At 41.7% G+C, this 18,513-nt stretch overlaps 2 protein-coding genes across 5 annotated transcripts in view; one reads left to right on the plus strand and one right to left on the minus strand.

The window, feature by feature from the left end:
• NF1 (neurofibromin 1) overlaps positions 1-11,212 on the plus strand; it is a 97,512-nt gene extending 86,300 nt beyond the window's left edge. For both annotated transcript variants that reach the window (XM_080563356.1, XM_080563357.1), the window contains 2 exons: positions 781-997; positions 8,808-11,212. In XM_080563356.1, the coding sequence (XP_080419482.1) occupies positions 781-997; positions 8,808-8,950 (360 nt within the window). In that variant the 3' untranslated portion in view covers positions 8,951-11,212. The remainder of the gene's footprint in view (positions 1-780; positions 998-8,807) is intronic.
• A 3,338-nt stretch (positions 11,213-14,550) lies between these two features.
• LOC308180928 (uncharacterized protein) lies at positions 14,551-18,319 on the minus strand. 3 transcript variants are annotated; one of them, XM_080563363.1, is made up of 5 exons: positions 18,183-18,319; positions 17,509-17,665; positions 17,312-17,435; positions 16,888-17,045; positions 14,551-14,859 (listed from the first exon to the last, which is right to left on the minus strand). In XM_080563363.1, exons 2-5 carry the CDS (start codon positions 17,573-17,575, stop codon positions 14,681-14,683), a joined length of 528 nt encoding a protein of 175 aa, XP_080419489.1. In that variant the 5' UTR covers positions 17,576-17,665; positions 18,183-18,319; the 3' UTR covers positions 14,551-14,680. The 3 variants fall into 3 exon arrangements, 2 of the variants coding, with proteins under 2 accessions (XP_080419489.1, XP_080419490.1); XM_080563364.1 differs by lacking the exon at positions 14,551-14,859 and adding an exon at positions 15,700-15,830; XR_013941245.1 differs by lacking the exons at positions 14,551-14,859; positions 17,312-17,435; positions 18,183-18,319 and having other exon boundaries at positions 16,910-17,045; positions 17,509-17,650.
• Between the last annotated feature and the right edge of the window lie 194 nt (positions 18,320-18,513).

Here is an 18,513-nt window from a genome sequence, read left to right on the forward strand (position 1 = left end):
TATGTAAGTTCATCAGTGTTTTACCATTGTTCTCATTATAAAGAACATTGATGCTTCAGGAGGGGTGCAGATAAATGATAAATTACAGAATTGATATGAGCAGTTAGTGCCATAAGGCTCACTTTCATGGCTAAAACAGTTTTCTAGCCTGCAGTGGATATTTTCATAGACGCAGTAAAGTCAACTTACTGAAGCTGGCTAAAAGCAGTCAGGTGTGTAAATGCACCTTTCCAGCACTCCTAAGTTCACTACATGTACATCATTCAGAAACTATTTCTTTAGTTTATCATCTCTGTCTTACAGTTTAAGGAATTAAATCAATAAGAGTGTTAATTCCATAAGGATAAATCTTATGTTACAGCAGAAAAATTAAAGAATTTACCATCTGTACTGCTATCTGTTCCCTCTAGTCATTGTAACAAGGAGTAGATAAGCAGGATAGGCAGCGTTCTGGATGGTAGGTTATGGGGTATAAGTAATACTTTTAATAATCTGTTAGGTTTGGGTAGCTGTGGCACTTTATGAGTGAAACGGCCTCTCTTTTCTGGCTTTGTAGTTCCCAGCAGTACTGAAATCACACCTACAAGTGATCTTTAATAAGTGCATTTAGATTAATCTGGAAAAGATCACAAATCAGTTCTTGCTTATACTTACTTCAAATGCTTTTTAAAATTTCCAGGCAAAACCAGCGTAATCTTAGAGTGAGTTCTGGGGCAAAGCTCATATTGACAGAAAAGTAGAAAGAAAGGAATCAATCTTTTTTTCCCCCATCACCCACAGCAAACACAAATCCCAGACTATGCTGAACTCATAGTGAAGTTTCTTGATGCCTTGATTGACACGTATTTGCCTGGAATTGATGAGGAAACCAGTGAAGAATCTCTCCTGACACCCACATCTCCATATCCTCCCGCAGTGCAGAGCCAGCTTAGCATTACTGCTAACCTTAACCTTTCCAATTCTATGACCTCGCTCGCAACTTCCCAGCACTCCCCAGGTCAGTAGCTGTTGTGATACTACATAGGTAAGGAGAATTTATTGAATTTACTGTTTATGCAGCCAAGTGCTCAGTCTCATTGTCTTTTGGGGTGTTTTTATGCATCAAACATTATTGCATTATTGAGTCAAATGAATATTAAACTGTTGACTAAGATAGTACACTAATATTTCAGTTGTTGGACTTTGTCCATCACAAAAGCTGTCTTCCAAGTCGTTATGCATGAAGAAAATAACATTAAGTGCATCAGAACAAATAGGTGCATCTAATTATGGAAGATACACAGCAGTGAATTCTAGAAAATTAATAAATATAAACATATAATCATGGTGTTTTGCAAGGAGAACAGTATCTGTTTAGGCAGTACAAGCTAGCACCTATTAGGAAAAATAATCCAGAGCTGTGCCGTGGACAAGAGTGTCTGGACTGACTCAGTTTCAATCGACTATGTGGACTATGTGGTTTCTGGCCAATACCCTTACAGGCAGCGCCATACAGAGGTCAAACTCTTCTTGAAGAAAAGAAGTGTTCAGGTAGATGAGCGTGGAATACTGGGTCAGTTTAGACTACTGTATTGCCAAAAATGTGCAGATGATCAAATGGCAGTGTTCAAGAAAAGTACAGGCATCAAAGGCTGTAAATGGATAGAAACACTAAATTCCTTCTGGCTTTGGGAAAGGGGAATTACAGGGAAATGCAGAGGTTAAATACAACAGCGTGTATTTTAACTTTTTGAAAAATGAAAAAAGTAGAGTAAAAAGTACTTGGTACAGTATATGGGGCATAAGCTACAGATAATTAAATACAGGAAGAAAAGAGAATATATGTTAAAGAAATCTACATGAAAATTCCTGCTGAAGTGGTTTTGGATTAGTGGCTGATACATTGAGGAAGTGCTTTACTCTTCTTTGTCATAAAAATTATGCTATCTGATGACTGTTGTGATTCTGAACACTAAAATCAATCTACTGTATTTCTGTTTTTTTTCTAACCTTGATGAAAGGCTAGAAACCACTTGCATTTAGGTTTGATAATTATGGAAGTGGACTTTTTGTTGTTTTCTGTTTGTTTGTTTTGAGTCTTGTTTTTCACTTGTTTCTGTCAGCCCTGAAATAAGTCTGGCTTAGGTATACATAAGGAGCCTGCTTTGGCAGGGGGGTTGGACCCGATGATCTTTCGAGGTCCCTTCCAATCCCTTGGATTCTGTGATACATAGCTCTACTCAAGAAATTTGGTCTTGAAGATCATCAGTTTGCTCTCAGATGCGAGAATGTTTTTTGTTGAATATTATGAATTTTGCAGAGGGGAGACATGTAGTGGTGCAATGTGCAGAAATGAGACAGTGTTGTGTTGTTTCAGTAATGTAGGAATAGTGATTTTTTTTTCATGCAGTGAAAGGCAACTACAACTCTTTTTTTTTTTTTTCCTCCGGTCTAAGAATTCAATTTAAATTGTTTAAGTTTGGGAAGATTACTTCTTGACATACTGATGCTGAATTCTAGAATTATATTTTAAGATGCCTATCAGTGTAAATATACTGAAAACAGTTTGCTTTCCAGTCCCTCCAACTCAGGATGATTTATTATATTAAATAAATTTGTCTGAAATGAGGAGAAAAAACGTGAAGGGTATTTTCCACAGCTGTTACTTCTTTTTCTGCTACTTAAGTAACGGCACTTTTTTAGCTTAGAGGAGACCTTTGTGTCATTGTGGCCATAGTATTGTTTCCTTGTTTTGCATTCCTGCCTGAGAACAAGTAAGAAAAGAACATTGGCATGAAAGGGACTTATTGGTTGCATCCTGGCATCCCATTTGATTTGAGCAATAAGAACAGGTAAAAGTTGAGGTTGGAGAAGCTTTACAGATTACTATTTTACAGTGTCATTTATTTATTATAAAGGCATAATGCAGCCGCTGTGTTGTGTTATCATGTAGTTCGTCCTGTATAGAGAAATATTTCTGTATTATCCGTAGCTGCACTCTGTTAGGGTTAGTTAACAACCAGATTATGGAAAAGGAAGGTGGTTTGATAGAACATTCTTATTTGGCATACAGCTAAAAATTATCTGTGAAGTTAGACCAGGAAGAAGGATAAAACTAAAGGAGGAAAAATACAGCTGGCCATCAGTGTGAAAATAAGTACATTATGGACAGCCTCTTCCCATGTAAATGTAACATCAGTGGCAACTCCAACAGTTATAAATTGTAATAAAGTACAGTCTATGAAGACTACTTATTTGAATAGTCTTGAATTCCTTCAAAAAGTTAGAAAGTGGATTTGCAGGTTTGTATCTCTTGACTCTGGGTATTTTTTTTAAGCAATATTTTAACAAGATTTTTGGCAGATACAGGAGGTCATACATTTAAATTTATTAAAACTTAAATTTCGGAGTGTTTAAGTAGAATAAAGTATTGCTTTGTATTCTTTTTCTGTAGTCTTGTAGTAAGAACACAGATACGCTGTAAATTGCATATAGGCAAAAACTTTCTAATGGTTCCATTTTTATGTAACCACACCGGAGGCATCTTCATAAGGAGTCGGCCTTTAAAGGTGTTTCAAGCTAGTGAGAAATCGCCTTAAGTGATTGACTATTTTATGAAAGTCTTGTGTTGACTGTTTAATTTTCCCATCATCTCTCACTGGTTTTTAGTGTCTGTCTTATTTGCTTGATCATTCTTGCTTCATTCTAGCAATTTCAGTGCAAAGCCTTGGTATTTGATCAGGGGATCTCCAGCTTTCTGAAACTGTGGACTGGGTCACAACATGGGGCATTTCATCTTGCTCCTCCATCCCACATTTATTATACCGCTCCACCTTAGTCAATATACAGTTTCAGTAGTTTAAACTGTTATGTTAACCAGGGCAACTTTGCATGCTTTGCTTTTTAAGCTACTTAATTTTATTAAAAATGTAATTGGTCTTTTGGCGCTTTATACAGCTCCATTGCTGCGTACAAGAATTTTGTGTTCTTGTACACTGATGGCGGTGTTTATTCATTCTCTCCTCACTGTAGAGACAAGAATGAGGGAGTAAGCATATCTACCAAGATAAAAATCTTTGGTAAAAGAATTATAGAATATGAAGTAAATGTGGGCTGCAGGATTTCTTAAAACAGCACAGCAACTATGGGACTAATACGGAATGCAGACCTGCCATCCGCTCACTCTGACTTGAGAACGACTGAACAAGAAAATCAACTCTTTAGCAGTGCTGAGTTACTTTGTCACACCAAGTTTAAAAAAAAAAAAACCAAACCGTTACATCCAAGTATTTTTTTTGTTATGCTAAGAAATACATTAAATTGCAGATAACATGAAAAATAATATTTATTGCATCTGGAAACAAGTAGGCAAGATTGTTTATAAATGTTTTGTCTGTCAGCATCTCCACCCCCTCCCCTTCTCCCCGTGTCATGGACATTATTCACTTATGTTTTTTCTTTCATTCTGTGTCTGTGAAGCTTCTCTGCCTTGCTCTAAATCTGCAGTTTTCATGCAGCTTCCTCATCAAGGTACACTCTACTTCCATCATATTTGCACGAGATACTGCTTGATCTGCTTTAGGGTTGGGCTTGTGGCATGAGAAGTAGTTTACTAATCCTTCTGAACACGGGAATGGCTTCAGTATAAGAGCTAAGCTGCTGAATTTCTTGTGTGATGCTAATAATATTTGATGATATAGCAGACAAAGAAGGTCATTCATGTCTTTAAGAATAATATAAATTTGGTAATAAAGAAGTGGAATCTTGGTATGTGAAATTATTCTGCTGCAGATATTAAGGTAAAATGTAGAACTGCCTCATATTAGCTCTAATGTTAAGGCTGACTTCCCCTGAACCTTCAGTTGCACGCCACCAGAAAGCAGGCGTAAGTTCTTTGGACTAAATTGACAAAGGCTCACTAAAATGGATACTCATCAACACCATTTGATTTCTGCTTCTATATGGAGAAATATATATATAAAAAGAAAAGAGCTGCAGAAGACTTTTTTTACTTACACCCGTGGGTTGCTTCCTATTCTCATCATAGATTGTGACTTTCGTAAGCTTACACCCACACAGGGAGTGGAAGGATGACAGCCCGCAGGCAGCTTCTGGCTGGAGTTTTGATTTTCCCTGTAACTGTGGAATAGTGGAGTATATTTGCTCTTCTTGCTCATGCCGACGAGAATCAATCTCTTACAGGAATGAGACAAAAAACTGTGGAAGATATGATTTGTAGTAATAGGATTTTGCTGTAACCTTTTTATTTGCTGTCAGACATCCTAATTTTTGCTGCTGGTTGTACTTTGAGCCCCTCCCATTAAAATACCATTCCTGCTATTCATCCCAGTGCTGCACATGTACTGCAAGTGTTGGGTGTTGTTAAACATGCCTCAGACAATCATTTTGTTGCAGAAGTAATGTGACAGCTACACGAAGATATTGCTACACGAATGATTGACTTGAAGTAGAATTATCGTAAAAGTAATAATTGATGGGAAGTGTGTCTGCACTAAGCCCAAGTCTCAGATTTATATCTTCAAATGACAGACTGTCCAAAGATGTTAGAGTAATGGCTCATAACCCAAGGCTTTCATGTGTTGTCATATGTCAGCATGAAGCTTACACTGATGGGGTTTGTTCTGGAAGGTTGTTCCATGTGTTCTGGAAGGTTGTTCCATGTGTTCTGGAAGGTTGTTCCATGTGTTCCATTTTAGCACAGCATAGTAAGAGTTACCTTGTCCTGCAGAGAACGTCTGAGGCTTCTAGGAAAGGTATACGCACTTGGGTATAAATCATCTGTGGTTTCATCCTCATCTTGTACTCTGTAAGCCTCCTCCTACCCCTGTCTGGGGAAGCTGCGCTTCTGCAGAAGCAGTTACCGTTAAGATTTCCAGACCTACCTGTTCTCTATGTGTTTCCTGTTAATATCCTTCTTAGAAAGCTGCTTCTGTAGTTGTTCTTGTTTAAAGTTAATTCTTGGTTCTTTTTCTTCCCCTCTTGATTTGCCAGGGCTTAAATCATTATAATAATTGGTGTCTACACTCAACTCTTCAAGTGAGTACCTGCATCAGTTCTATTCCTGATGTATCCAAAATAAGCCTACTTACCCCTCCTGTCCATACCTGCCAGGCAGTGAGGCAGTCCTTAAAACCTTGATTTGTACTTCATATACTTACAATTGTCTTTCTATTCCTGAGCTAAGGCTCAGTGCTGGGGGGATTTTGATGTCCTTGTATACACACAAATCTTTTCTGGTAGCAAGAAGTAGCCTCTGCCACTGCAGACTTGAGTTAAATTTAATTTGCTTGTTGTTCTCAAAACTGTAGCTGAAAAGGGCTGTGTGGCCTGCAAGACTTGCATTTGGGGTTTTCAGTGAGTACGTGTAGTGATACGGATGCCGTGAGGATGGAGCAGAACCCTTCATCTGCTGGCTGGACGTTCTGTCCGTACCTACAGCTGGTCATCTGCAGGCCTTGAGCCAGAGGATTGTTCCCAGGCCTAAGTAACCAGCCTGATATCCCAGCAAAACTTGGGCTTTTGAGAACTACATTGAATTGGTGTTGTGAATGATTTTAATTGTAATCGTATCTCAGCTGGCAGATACTAAAAACCGTATTCCAGCCTCGTGACTGCTGATATCTTGTTAAGGCAAGAGTCTGCGCTGGTAAGAGCCTGGCAGCAGTGCTGCGCGTCCAAGTCAGGCACATGCCGAAGTGCCCGTCTCTCTCAGGCAGACTTTCCGTGCACTTTACAGAGTCTGCCTTCCCTCTGTAGGTGCCTAAAGACAGAGAACTTGTTTCATTTGTCCAAACTCGGTGTAACTTTATGAAGCGTTCAGTACAGATCTCTGGTGATGTTTTTAAATCAGTTTGTCAAACGAGACTTTCTTGGCTAGCTGGAAAGCCTTGTTTACCAGAGCAGTCTCAAAAAGAGATGACATAAATGGTCTCCAAGCTCTGGTCCTAGTGTTTCCTTACGCTTAATTTAGGAGGGTTTCTTTTTGGGGTTATGTATGGAGAATTTTATTTCAAGTACCCATGTACATTCTACCAACAAGCATTTTGGAGCACGTCCCTTCTGCGAACGAGAAGCTGTGTCCGCAGGGAGGTGCTGACGCTGCCGTCGGCTGCGGGGGGTTGTCAGCTGCCGAAACGGAGCGCTCTGACCGGGATCCCACTGGCCTGTTGGTTACGAGCAAGCTTCCAAGCGTATTTGCAGTGATTTTGTTGTCACTATGAACATCAATATATATTTATAGTTGCAATATATGTGTATAGATAAACCGAACAGCAGTATTGAAATGCAGATGTCGCTCATCTCCGTTCGGTTCACTCTGGATTTGCACACTGGTTTTGCTGCCCAGGTTGTGCTGTGGCACACAGTAGATGAGAAGTTAGGACAGGCTACTTTGCATGTGCTTAGCACCTATTTCCAAAATATTTGTGTTTCGATTGCTATTACACGTAGGTGACGGGTGCCCGGAACAAACTGCGAATGAGAAAACGTGGGGTTCTGTAGTGGTCTTCAGATCAGGAGGTTCTGAAGGTATTTTAACGTCCATCTGAAATGCATCCCTTTCTCCCCAGGTTGTTCTACGTGTCAGGTGTTGTTACAATGCAATTTGAAACAGCTGGAAACCTTGCAAATATGATTCTGTTAGAACTTGATTTTAATGGTACTACTCGACTGAGACTGTTGGAGAACGGAAAGGCCTGCTGCTGATGACAGCACGCTTTGTCAAGGATTTTCTTGTTTTGAGTGACAAAGAAAAAAATTCATCTTCAGATCCTTAATGCACATTCGGCTTAAGTAGATGAATAATGCCTACCTAAAGTATCTTTTTAAAAAGTAGGTTCTGAGAAGAAAATTTAGCAATTTCCCAGACCCAGGCAATTCAGCGCATCTCTGATGTGCATCCATCTAAATCATATGGATCATCTCCTTTTTCTTTACACATACATATGCTATTTCCCATATTAAATAAAATTGCTATTTGGCTAGAGATGACTCGATGGATTCAGTGACCAGTTCATAACCCCTGTATCATAACCCCTGTATATTTTCATAGTGTTGTGACATATTGAAACAAATCAGCCTGTGTCTGTGGGAGTATTTTGTCTTTTATTCTTGGATTCTGCAGACAAATCCAGTCTGCAGCTTAAAAAAAAAAAAGATTATTTGAAGGAGTCTTGTTGAAATTTGCCCTGCGTGGACGTGTGTGGATGGGCACCACAGGTTAGCACATGGAGGTGTTTGGTCAGGTCAGAGGCTGTGCTTTCCCTGAGCAGAAAGTCATACGTTTGATCCTGAAAAAATGATTTTTCATATTACAGAACTGCAGTAAATCAGCTGTATCAGATCTCTCATTTACGAGTCGTCATCACCAGTAAGGCTGTGTTATGTCTTGCTATAACAGTTACAAGTTTTTTGTTTTTTGTTTTTGTTTTTTTAATAAATTGTTCCTCAGATGTCTGAAGTGCTTTCCCAGCTAGGGCAGCACCGCTGGTCGCTTGCGTTACGAAGGGCTGTTTCCGCACCGCCACCTGTACGCATGGCAGAACTGGGCCGTGTTTCGAGCACAGCGTCACCGACTGTCACCGTGTCGCCGGTACCTGGCCGTTGCGCGGTCCGGAGGGCGCTGCCTGGCAGGCGCGGGCTCCGTGCACCCTGCGATGCCTTTATTTTGGCGTCAGAGGCGTCACAGTTTTTTGTACCACATAGGTGCCTACATGCTAACCTGTTTATTTGCAGAAGCATCTGTCCTTAGAGCATTAAGCCGCAGGGTGGGCAAAGCGAGGCTAACCTCGATCTGTGTGTTTCCCCAGGGATCGACAAGGAGAACGTGGAGCTCTCGCCCACCGCCGGCCACGCCAACAGCGGGAGGATGCGCCACGGCTCCGCCAGCCAGGTGCAAAAGCAGCGAAGCGCTGGCAGCTTGAAACGTCACAGCATTAAAAAGATTGTGTGAAATTTGGGTTTGGTTTTTTTTTGAAACTGACTGACGTACGTGGGCCTCTTGCAAAGGGCCCCCCACCAGTTGTGATGCTGCACTTAATTTTTAAAGTTCCCATCCTGTCAGCCATGTTGCCAGATGATCAACTCCTGAAACATTGCCTGAATTTTAATGCCTTTTTTTTTCTTCTGTTTTTGATTTAAGCCAGTGTTTCAGAACCGCTTATAGATCCTGACGGACTTTGTAGCCGAAGAAAGCGTGGAGTTCTTTAACGCTGCAGTACAGTATCTTGTCCAAATATGAAAGCCATTTTCCATAGACGGTTCTACCTTGCTTCTGTGATATGCCTTGTTTGTTTCTTCTCTGAAGGAAAGTGTTAATACTTAATCCTGTTTGCACACTTGTCAAGGTAGTGGCTTTATGAGCCGGGGAAGTTACTATAATTCTGGTTTTAATTCAAACCTGTAGGATTTTTAGCTGTGGACTTTTTTTTACCATGCTTAAAAGAAACTTACAGTAGCCGCAGTACAATGAGCTTAACCAGAAGTGGTTGATTAGATTAAATTTCTAGTAATTAGCAATAAATTTAAAGAGGACAAGGAGGCCGCATGAGTCTCTTCATTCCCCAGACCATAGCTTCACATACTTGGACTGTATATGGACCAGACTGGACAAACTGGCTTTTTTCCAAAGCAATTTTTTTTGCTGTACTTTAACTGCACTAAAGAAGGTTGGATAGTGGAAAGAAAATCATCACAAACTGACTATTATGGTGTCATTGTAGCAATGTTGAAAATTTATTGCTTCTTTCTTCCATTTAGCCTGTACTTTAGTTTCGCCCTTCCCACCAATATGCACCTTCGAGAAATTCCTGGCAGAAAAACCATTGGGGTATGGAGGGGAGAAAATTTTATGGATTAACTTCCAGCTCTGGGAGGTTTTTTGGCAAAGCTGCTTTTGTGCTGCCCAAGCAGTGACATAAAAACAGTAATGTTTGCTTAAGGTACATGAACTTAAAAAATAACTGACATTTTGTCAAATCCAGGTTACGTTTGAATGTTTGCAGTGCAATTTCTGCTATCAGTACAGACGTTTGCAGTCAAACCTGTCTTGCAGAGCTTTCGAGGGGGTTCAGTTTGCAAGGGTTCGTACTTGGGGGTTATACAAAACTGAAATTGCTATCACTGTGAAAGCCACAGTATCACTTGTCAGGCACAGTAGTGTATTAGCAATGGATGACTGTGATAATATGCTGCTATGTTGAGTGACATGTAAAGATGTGGCACTGGGTGCTACAGATGCTACCTGCACGGGCTGAAAACGTGCGGAGTGTTGGATCTCAGCGGAGAACAGAAATTCTGACAAAAAGGCCTGTCATCCAGGTGCTCATCTTAGGGCTACGTATATCTACTGCTAAACAACAGCTATACTTCCTAGTTTGAGATCCCTGTTGTATGTTAGAAATTAACAATTTATAAGTGGCTTTAAAGGAGAAAAAAAAAACAGTATATAAAAAAAAGGAAATCCTCTAGTGCAATTTTATTAGTGGCTTTCAGTAAATCAAACTCCACAGCTAAATTGTTAGAGAATGGTACAATTAAGTGTTCAGATTTTATTGATATAGCACGTAATTCACATGTATCCACACAGTAACAATGTAACATTTATGTAAATAAAAATGCCTTTATTGTATTGATTCATAAAATAACAACTTAATTTTTTTAATTTGTTTACAGTCCTGGAAGAACTATGAACACAAACTTAATATGCAAATAGTTTGCCAAAACAAGAGGAAAAAGTAGAATTAGCAATCTTGAAATAGATACATTGGAAAATATTAAGACTTGTGCAATTAACCAAATCTTTTTTTCTCGACTGTGTAGAAGCTGCAGTAGAAACGTGATTACTGAACTGATACAGATCTATGAAAGGGATTATGAGGCTAGAAGTGAATTTAGGAATAGAGCAGTGACTCGTGCCATGTTTTTAAGCTGCTATGCATTTGTAATTTGGGGAGTCACTGATACAAAAACCTTTCTCATCTCATACATCAAATTGCTAACAGCCGCCTTCGGTGTCACTGTCAGTTTGCTCTTGGTTATACTGAACCAGGCTAATTCCAGCCCTTTCCATTTTAATGAAGACAATGAGTTGTAGAAGCCCGAAGACTTGTTCTTGCCATAGGTGGGAGGAAAAAAGAATATCTTGTAATTTGCTGGTAGGAAAAGGTAATTTTCAGTTTTCTCCTATGAGCAAATTTTCTTTAAAAAGAAATAATTCCAGCTGAACTACCAAATCAGTTTCATTCGGACTGAGTGCATTGCAAGTCTTCTAGTATTTTGCATTGCTTATATAAAAAAGATGTCATTAAATTAGAATTAATGCAGTCTTAGAAATAAAAGTAATGCAAAATCAAAATGGACAATGGTTAAAATTACCTTTTGTGTGAGAACTAGAACTAGTGCAAGCTCTCAGTCCTGGCTGGGAAAAAAAAAAAAAAAAAAAAAACAACTTTATAAAGCAAGTCAATACAAATTAATTTGTTCTATATCCTGGAAGGTGGGGGAGTCATTTAATTTTTTCACAGCACAGTTCAGTAAGAGGACCTGAACTTTTTAGAGCAGGGGTGTCAAACGTGTTAGGTAAAGAGAGATGAATTTTGGTGTAACTATAGTCATGGAATCACAGAGTGGTTTGGGTTGGAAGGGACCTTTAAAGCACATCCAGTTCCAACCCCCTGCCATGGGCAGGGACACCTCCCACTAACTCAGGTTGCTCAAAGCCCCATCCTGCCTGCCCTTGAGCACTTCCAGAGCTGGGGCGTCCACAGCTTCTCTGGGCAACCTGTTCAGTGCCTCACCACCCTCAGAGTGAAGAATTTCTTCCTTATATCTAATCTAAACCTCCCCTCTTTTAGATTAAAACCATTCCCCCTTGTCCTACCACTACACTCCCTGACAAAGAGTCCCTCCCCATTTTTCCTGTAGGCCCCCCTGAAGTACTGGAAGGCTGCTGTAAGGTCTCCCAAAGCCTTCTCCAGGCTGAATACCCTCAGCTCTCTCAGCCTGTCTTCATAGGAGAGGCGCTCCAACCCTCTGATCATCTTCGTGTCCCTCGTTTGGACTCGCTCCAAGAGGTCCATGTCTGTCTTATTTTGGGGGGCCCAGAGCTGAATGCAGTGATGGCCGCTCTAGGTGGCCACAGTCTATGGCCAAGATTTAATTCAGGGCCGCGTGCGCCCTGATACACAGCAAAGTGATCTCCCAGTACCAGTATTTAGGAAGTTTGTGCTTAAGTCAAGGGGGAAAACATGGCCTTTCATTAATAATTAAACTTTTGTTAGTAACTGGTTGTTCAGTGCCTTATCATTCATCACTTAGAAAGCCTGCTTCCTGTAGTAGCCATTGCTGTTAACCTTGCCTTTTTGGTTTCTTTTTCATAGCCTTCTTTATGTGTTCCCTCTTCCCGTTCCGAATGTTCCGCACCTTGCTCTGTTTCCTTCCCGTGAGCACCACTCTCCATTCCCAATCCAGCCTGCTTCAGTTCGCTCCCCATCCTGTCACTCCATTTACCTTAGTGATCAGCAGTTAGTTACTGCTGCTGATGCTTCAGGCTTGAAACCTGACCTAAGAAGGGGGAGACTGAGTTCAGACCTTCCAGTCACTGTTTCAGGCAGCCTGCAGACTACAGGGCACTCACCACTGCACGGGTTACCTTAGTCACGGTTTGAAGATTACCTCTGCAGCCATGGGGTCTGTGTACTTTAAAACGAAAACTTAATTTCAGAAAAATCTGATTTTAACATGTGGACCATATAACTACATAATGGGGACTGTATGTTTGACACCCCTGTTTTAGAACATGCTATCCATTACGCACTAACTACAGTACAGTACTGTAAAGATGATTAACATTTTGTGTTTGTATTTTCCCTGACTTAAAAATAATTCAGTAGTATTTGAATAGTGCATAACCTACCTGTTAATTATGCCGATGTTTCTGCTTTAATGTGCATGAGGTTTCCAAGAACAGGAAACATTTCAAATAAGTATTGTGGACTGAGCACCTGGGAGCATTCCAGTGCTCTATTCCTAACTGGGTTGTAGGTTTTAGGGCTTTTTGTTTTGTTCTAAGGTTAATTTTTCCAAATGTAATGAAGCACGTCTTACTGTTATGCAACAAACTTACCACAAAAAGTCACTTTTAGTGTTGGTCCCACAATTTTTTTTAATGCAGTATATTCACCTGTAAATAGTTTTTTGTGTAAAATTTGACAGAAAAGTATATTTACTACACTGTAAATACATGTGACAATATATTGTATTATTTTGCTTTTTTTGTAAAGCAGTTAGTTGCTGTACATGTATAACATACAAATTTGATTATTCTAGTGTTAGTAACTGTTAACTACTACTTCTCCTTCCTGCTGTTGCATTACATCATTTAAAAACCCATGCTGTGTACTATAAACCTACACTGTGTATGATATCTTACTATTTCCATTTGGGCCTCAACTTTGAAAATGTTTCCTCGATTCACAATCCTGTTCATAGCGCAAGAAATTGTGCATCAGCAGGCAACAGCCATGCTGATTCAAACACAGTTGGTAACTGTAGGCAAAAATGGTAGAAACCTGGTTTCAGATAATTGTTGTTCACCCCACTTCCCCCTCATGTATGTACGTTCCCTTTTTTTGAAGTAAAATGTAAATTCAACCTGCTTCAAGTTGTTCGAAGGTCATTCACTTGTGGTATGGGATGAGGTTGGTATATTCTGAACTCCTTTTCCTGTTTCTTGGAACAGGATAGTTGGATGGATTTGAAATGAGAGTTGAAAAGCCACACGCTGGGGAAAACTAGAATCAAGCTGAAATCCATTGTCTTGGATTTCTCTTTCCAGACAAATGTGCTTCTGTGTGTGTGATCCTGCATGGTCCTAAATAACAGCAATATTGATTGCCAGTAGATAACTGAGGACAGAATTTGGACAGAATAAAGCCCGTTGTCATGAATTTCATGTCACTTCAATAATATGATCATAACTGAAATAATCAGAATATTTCTTTTTTAAATGTAAATTTAATATTTTAATAAAACAGCTGCTTGGTCTTTAAAGAACATTTCAGTATAATTTGTCTATTTGGGCTTTTTCTAGCTTAGAAGCCTGAAGTTTCAACTGTCAGACATCTTTTATGACAAATCTATTTTTCCTTTTAGGAGAATATATTACTTTCCTATTAAAAATGTGTAAGTACTTACATTCTGGCTTTCTGAATCATAAAAGGATGTAAAAACACAAAGTGTGACTGCATTGACTTCTAAGACATCTTATTGTTCCTGCATAATAAATATATTATTAAGCCTGCTCAGCTGAAAATACAGCCAGCCGTGCAGGCCTGTATGGCTCAGCTGCCTCGCTGCCGTGTTCCTGGGGCCAGTAGGGTCTGCATGAATAGAGGAGCAGCAGTCTCTGAACTTCTGTCTTAGAGGAGCTCTCGGATTCTTATTTGCTGCCTAACCAAACAGTGTCAAGAACCCTCTCTTCACACACACACTAAAGTAGACTTTTCCTGCTCTCTAAATGAGCCCCGACATTAGTGCAGACAGTGAGAAAGCACAAGCTGTGCCTTTGTCTCACCTTGGCGTGGCGATTGGCCATGCGAAAACAACCGGGTAACACAGACAGGCAGAAATGTTACGCTGAGCCGGGTACCTCTGAACGGTAACTGCCAGGATTAGCCTCATCTCAGGCTGCTTCACAACTGCGAGCAGCTGGTTTAAGAAAAGGCATCAGATGAAAAGGGAAGTCGCTATCCTGTCTGTCATAGGAAGCTGCTGTGAGGGCTGGGGAGAGAGGATGTCGTTCTTTGCTGCAGTTGGCTGACCCCAGAATGGCTTGGAGCTGTCTGTTACCATGACCAAATACTGTTGTGGGTTAAAAGCTACTTCAGAAAAATGCCCACGTGCGTGAGATATGGGTGAAATCTGGTCCTTTACATCCTACCATAGGGTTGAATTCTACTGCAAGTCGGTCACTTGCACGATTGTCAAATGCTTTTAATTTTTCTTTCCTCCACTTAGGCCCATCTGGATTGGAAAGATGGGCAGAAAACACGTGAACCTAAATAGATTTAACGTGCCCAGGCACACGGTGTCACAGAACTAAAAATTAAAGCCAGTCTTGTTACGGAGAGTGCTACTGACCATTCCCTTTCAAAGCAACCGTGTTCTCTTCCCACCAGTAAAACTCATGATTTGTATGTGTGAATCCTGTGTGTCTTGGAACATTCCAAGGTGTTGGAATGTATGAGGGGTCTGGATGAGGAATGGATGAGGGGTCTGGAGAACAAGTCTTATGAGGAGCGGCTGAGGGAGCTGGGGTTGTTCAGCCTGGAGAAGAGGAGGCTCAGGGGCGACCTCATCGCTCTCTACAGTTACCTGAAAGGAGGCTGTAGAGAGGTGGGGGTTGGTCTATTCTCCCACGTGCCTAGTGACAGGACGAGGGGGAATGGGCTAAAGTTGCGACAGGGGAGTTTTAGGTTGGATGTTAGGAAGTACTTCTTTACCGAACGGGTTATTAAGCATTGGAACGGGCTGCCCAGGGAGGTGGTGGAGTCACCATCCCTGGAGGTCTTTAAAAGACGTTTAGATGTAGAACTTAGGGATATGGTTTAGTGGAGTACTTAGTGTTAGGTCGGAGGTTGGACTCGATGATCTTGAGGTCTCTTCCAACCTAGAGAAATCTGTGAATCTGTGAATCTGTGAATTCGTTGCTTTGGGTGGCTGCTGGTACGCTTAACGAGTTCTCAAATGAAAGTAAATCCCAGGGTTGTGTGGGTGGCGAGCGTAGAATAATGTCTCCTGTGATGTGACTTGTTAAAACAAGTACAAGCTTGCTGTTCAAAGCAGTAATGGAAAAAAAAAGTCTGGCAACTACATCTTTAGGCTTAGTCAAATGATAAAACTATAAATACTGACAAGTAACTCTATGTTCAAGCAACTCCCACTGATCCATTAAATTGTATTTTTTTTCTCATAGCACACTGTCCTTCAGAAAAATTCAGTCTCCCCCTCTGCTGCTACCCCTGGTTAGCATACTGAGAGAACAAGCTCTGCACAGAGATCTGGGTGCTCCGTAGAACGGCTTTCTTGAGCCAAACACGAATTGGTCGTGCCGACCACGGCCTTTGAAGCCACAGGTAAATGACGTGGCTGGGTCCTGAACAGGCGGATCAGAGACAGGCCTGACTGGGACTGAGTTTTCCAAGCTCCAGCTTATTGCCTCAGCCTCCTGAGGCTACTTACGTTCAAGATACAGATACAAGATGCCACGTCAGTGGGGCAGTGATGGCCTCTGCCTTACCTGTCCTGGGCTCCATTCCCTTTGCCTTAATGTGCTTTCTCTCAAGTGCCTTCACTTGCTGGCTGTGCCCTCCCTACCTGCACTATCAGCCAAGGTTCCCTCCCCTTCTTGGTGAGTCTCATTCCGTTTACTAACTGCTCCCTACCTCTCCTAGAGCTCACTGCAAGCCATTCTCAGAAAGAGGCCTGCGGCGCATTTCGTGCAGTGCCAGGCAAGTGAAAGGGGAGGCCTTCAGCTCCTCACAGTGACAGCACATGCAAAGAGGGTGCAGTGAAGAGTTCTGCGCAGTCTGCAAGACCCACCCACCCGTCTACACACAGGCATGACTGAACACGGGCCAGACACAGGGCACAAAGTGGCTGTGAGCCAAAGAGGTTGGTTCAGACCAATGCAAAACATACAAAGGCATAAAGGCCCCACAGTGCAAACAGACGTGAGGCCACTGAGGTGGTAGGGGCAGGACAGCAAAACAAGGGGAGGAACTTTTGTATTTGCCCAAAACACTTGGCATCTAGGTCTCTGTGAAACAGGGATCAAACACAAAGGCCTTGTCGGTGCTGCTAAATCCTGCTGTTCTATGGATTACTTACGTGAAGAGCTGCTCGTGGAAAGAGAAGAGGCTGTCACCAGTTCTGCATATTCTGTCCTTCGGAAAGCTGCACTGCATCTTGTTCTCCAGGTCTGATTCTCCTCTGGTGGCCCTCCAGCCAGGCCCATCCTTGTTTTTAACTTCTGTCTCACATAGTTCCTGAAAGAAGGAAAAATTACCTTCTGAGGGGCGTACCCTTCATCAACTGCAGCGCAAAGACAGCCGCGCTGCTCCAAGCCAGTCCCGCGCAGAGGCAGGCACGGCTCGCAGAGGCGACGCAGCCTCGCCCACGGCCGCTCTCCAGCTCAGAGCCGAGGGGTCCCTCGTGGCTGTGTGAGCAGGACACTGCAGTGCTTGGAACAGCGCACCCAGCGCTGCACACAGAACAGAAGTGTGTAGGCTCGGACAGATGAAACCAGGCTCACCCGAGAGCAAGGAACCTGCTCCAGTACTCTGAGGATTGGATCAAATACCCTGCAAAGCAATTTAGCGAGTACGCTTCTGTTGGCCTTACTTTTCCAGTTCTGTTTGAGATGTTAATGGGTAGACCTGTAATTTACAACAAAGGCACAGGTAAAGAAGGCAAGAATAAATTGGCCTTGAGGGTGCTGACATAACTTACCTGTTCCTTTCTCATTTTCAGTACTCCTTTTATTTCGTATGGTGCCAATTTTTCTTGCCAGGAACATTTGTTTGCTTTTTAAATCATCATGAAAGTTGAACTAGCAGCCTAGAGAGCTGTTTCCCACTCATGAAAAAGTCAGAGACACGGACTGTTCCTGTAAGAACGTGACTTGTCAGACACGGAAGCAGTTATTCCTTCTTTTAGCAGTGTTTGCTCTATTTGACTTATCATTATAACATTATTACTCAATAGAGCATATTTTTGGTTTCCCTATAGTAAATTCGGTGGACTTTGACTGCCATAAGAGCTCAGCTATGTACTGCACACAGAGAAAGATACCCCTTTTGTCCCAAAAGCTTAAAATGTTTATAGGCACCACGTCTGACACTGTCTTGGTGACCTTCGATAAATCGCTTAACATCTCAGGATCGGGCACCATAAATGCCTGAATTGCCCAACCGTAACAGCTAAGGATGACCGTCAGTTAACGGCATTCTTAGCATACGATCTTCAGATTAAAGACATTAAAAGGGCAAAGTCTCAGCACCGTGGCATGTTTTTCATCACGTGTGGAACACTTTATGGTCTGTAAGCAGAAATTTAGTATTCGTTTCCGACTGCCCTAAACAAAAAGATTTAGGCAAACCAGGAACTTTTCACAGAATGCTTACACAAAGCAGTAATTTAGGGTAGACGGTCCTGCTCAAATACTCTTCTGTGATTTTTGTGAGTTACTCATTTACACTCTCTAATGTACCGCTTGCTGCATACACGTGTAAATAAACAACTGAGCCGTTTTAACTCTAACCGTCCTGGTCAGTCAGGCCAATAAAATCGCCCTGCCGTCCTGTTGTTGTGTTTACAGCAGCAGCGTTCCTGCACACAGCATGCTGTATGTTCCCGGCCAGGCGATCCCCAGGACGCTGGAAGAAGAACCGGGGCTCACCTCAGGGCTCACCTCAGGGCTCCCTCAGGCGCTCCCTCAGGCGCCGGCCGCGGCTC

Source organism: Anser brachyrhynchus, assembly GCF_964034855.1.
Source record: "Anser brachyrhynchus genome assembly, chromosome: 20".
NCBI lineage: Eukaryota > Metazoa > Chordata > Aves > Anseriformes > Anatidae > Anser > Anser brachyrhynchus.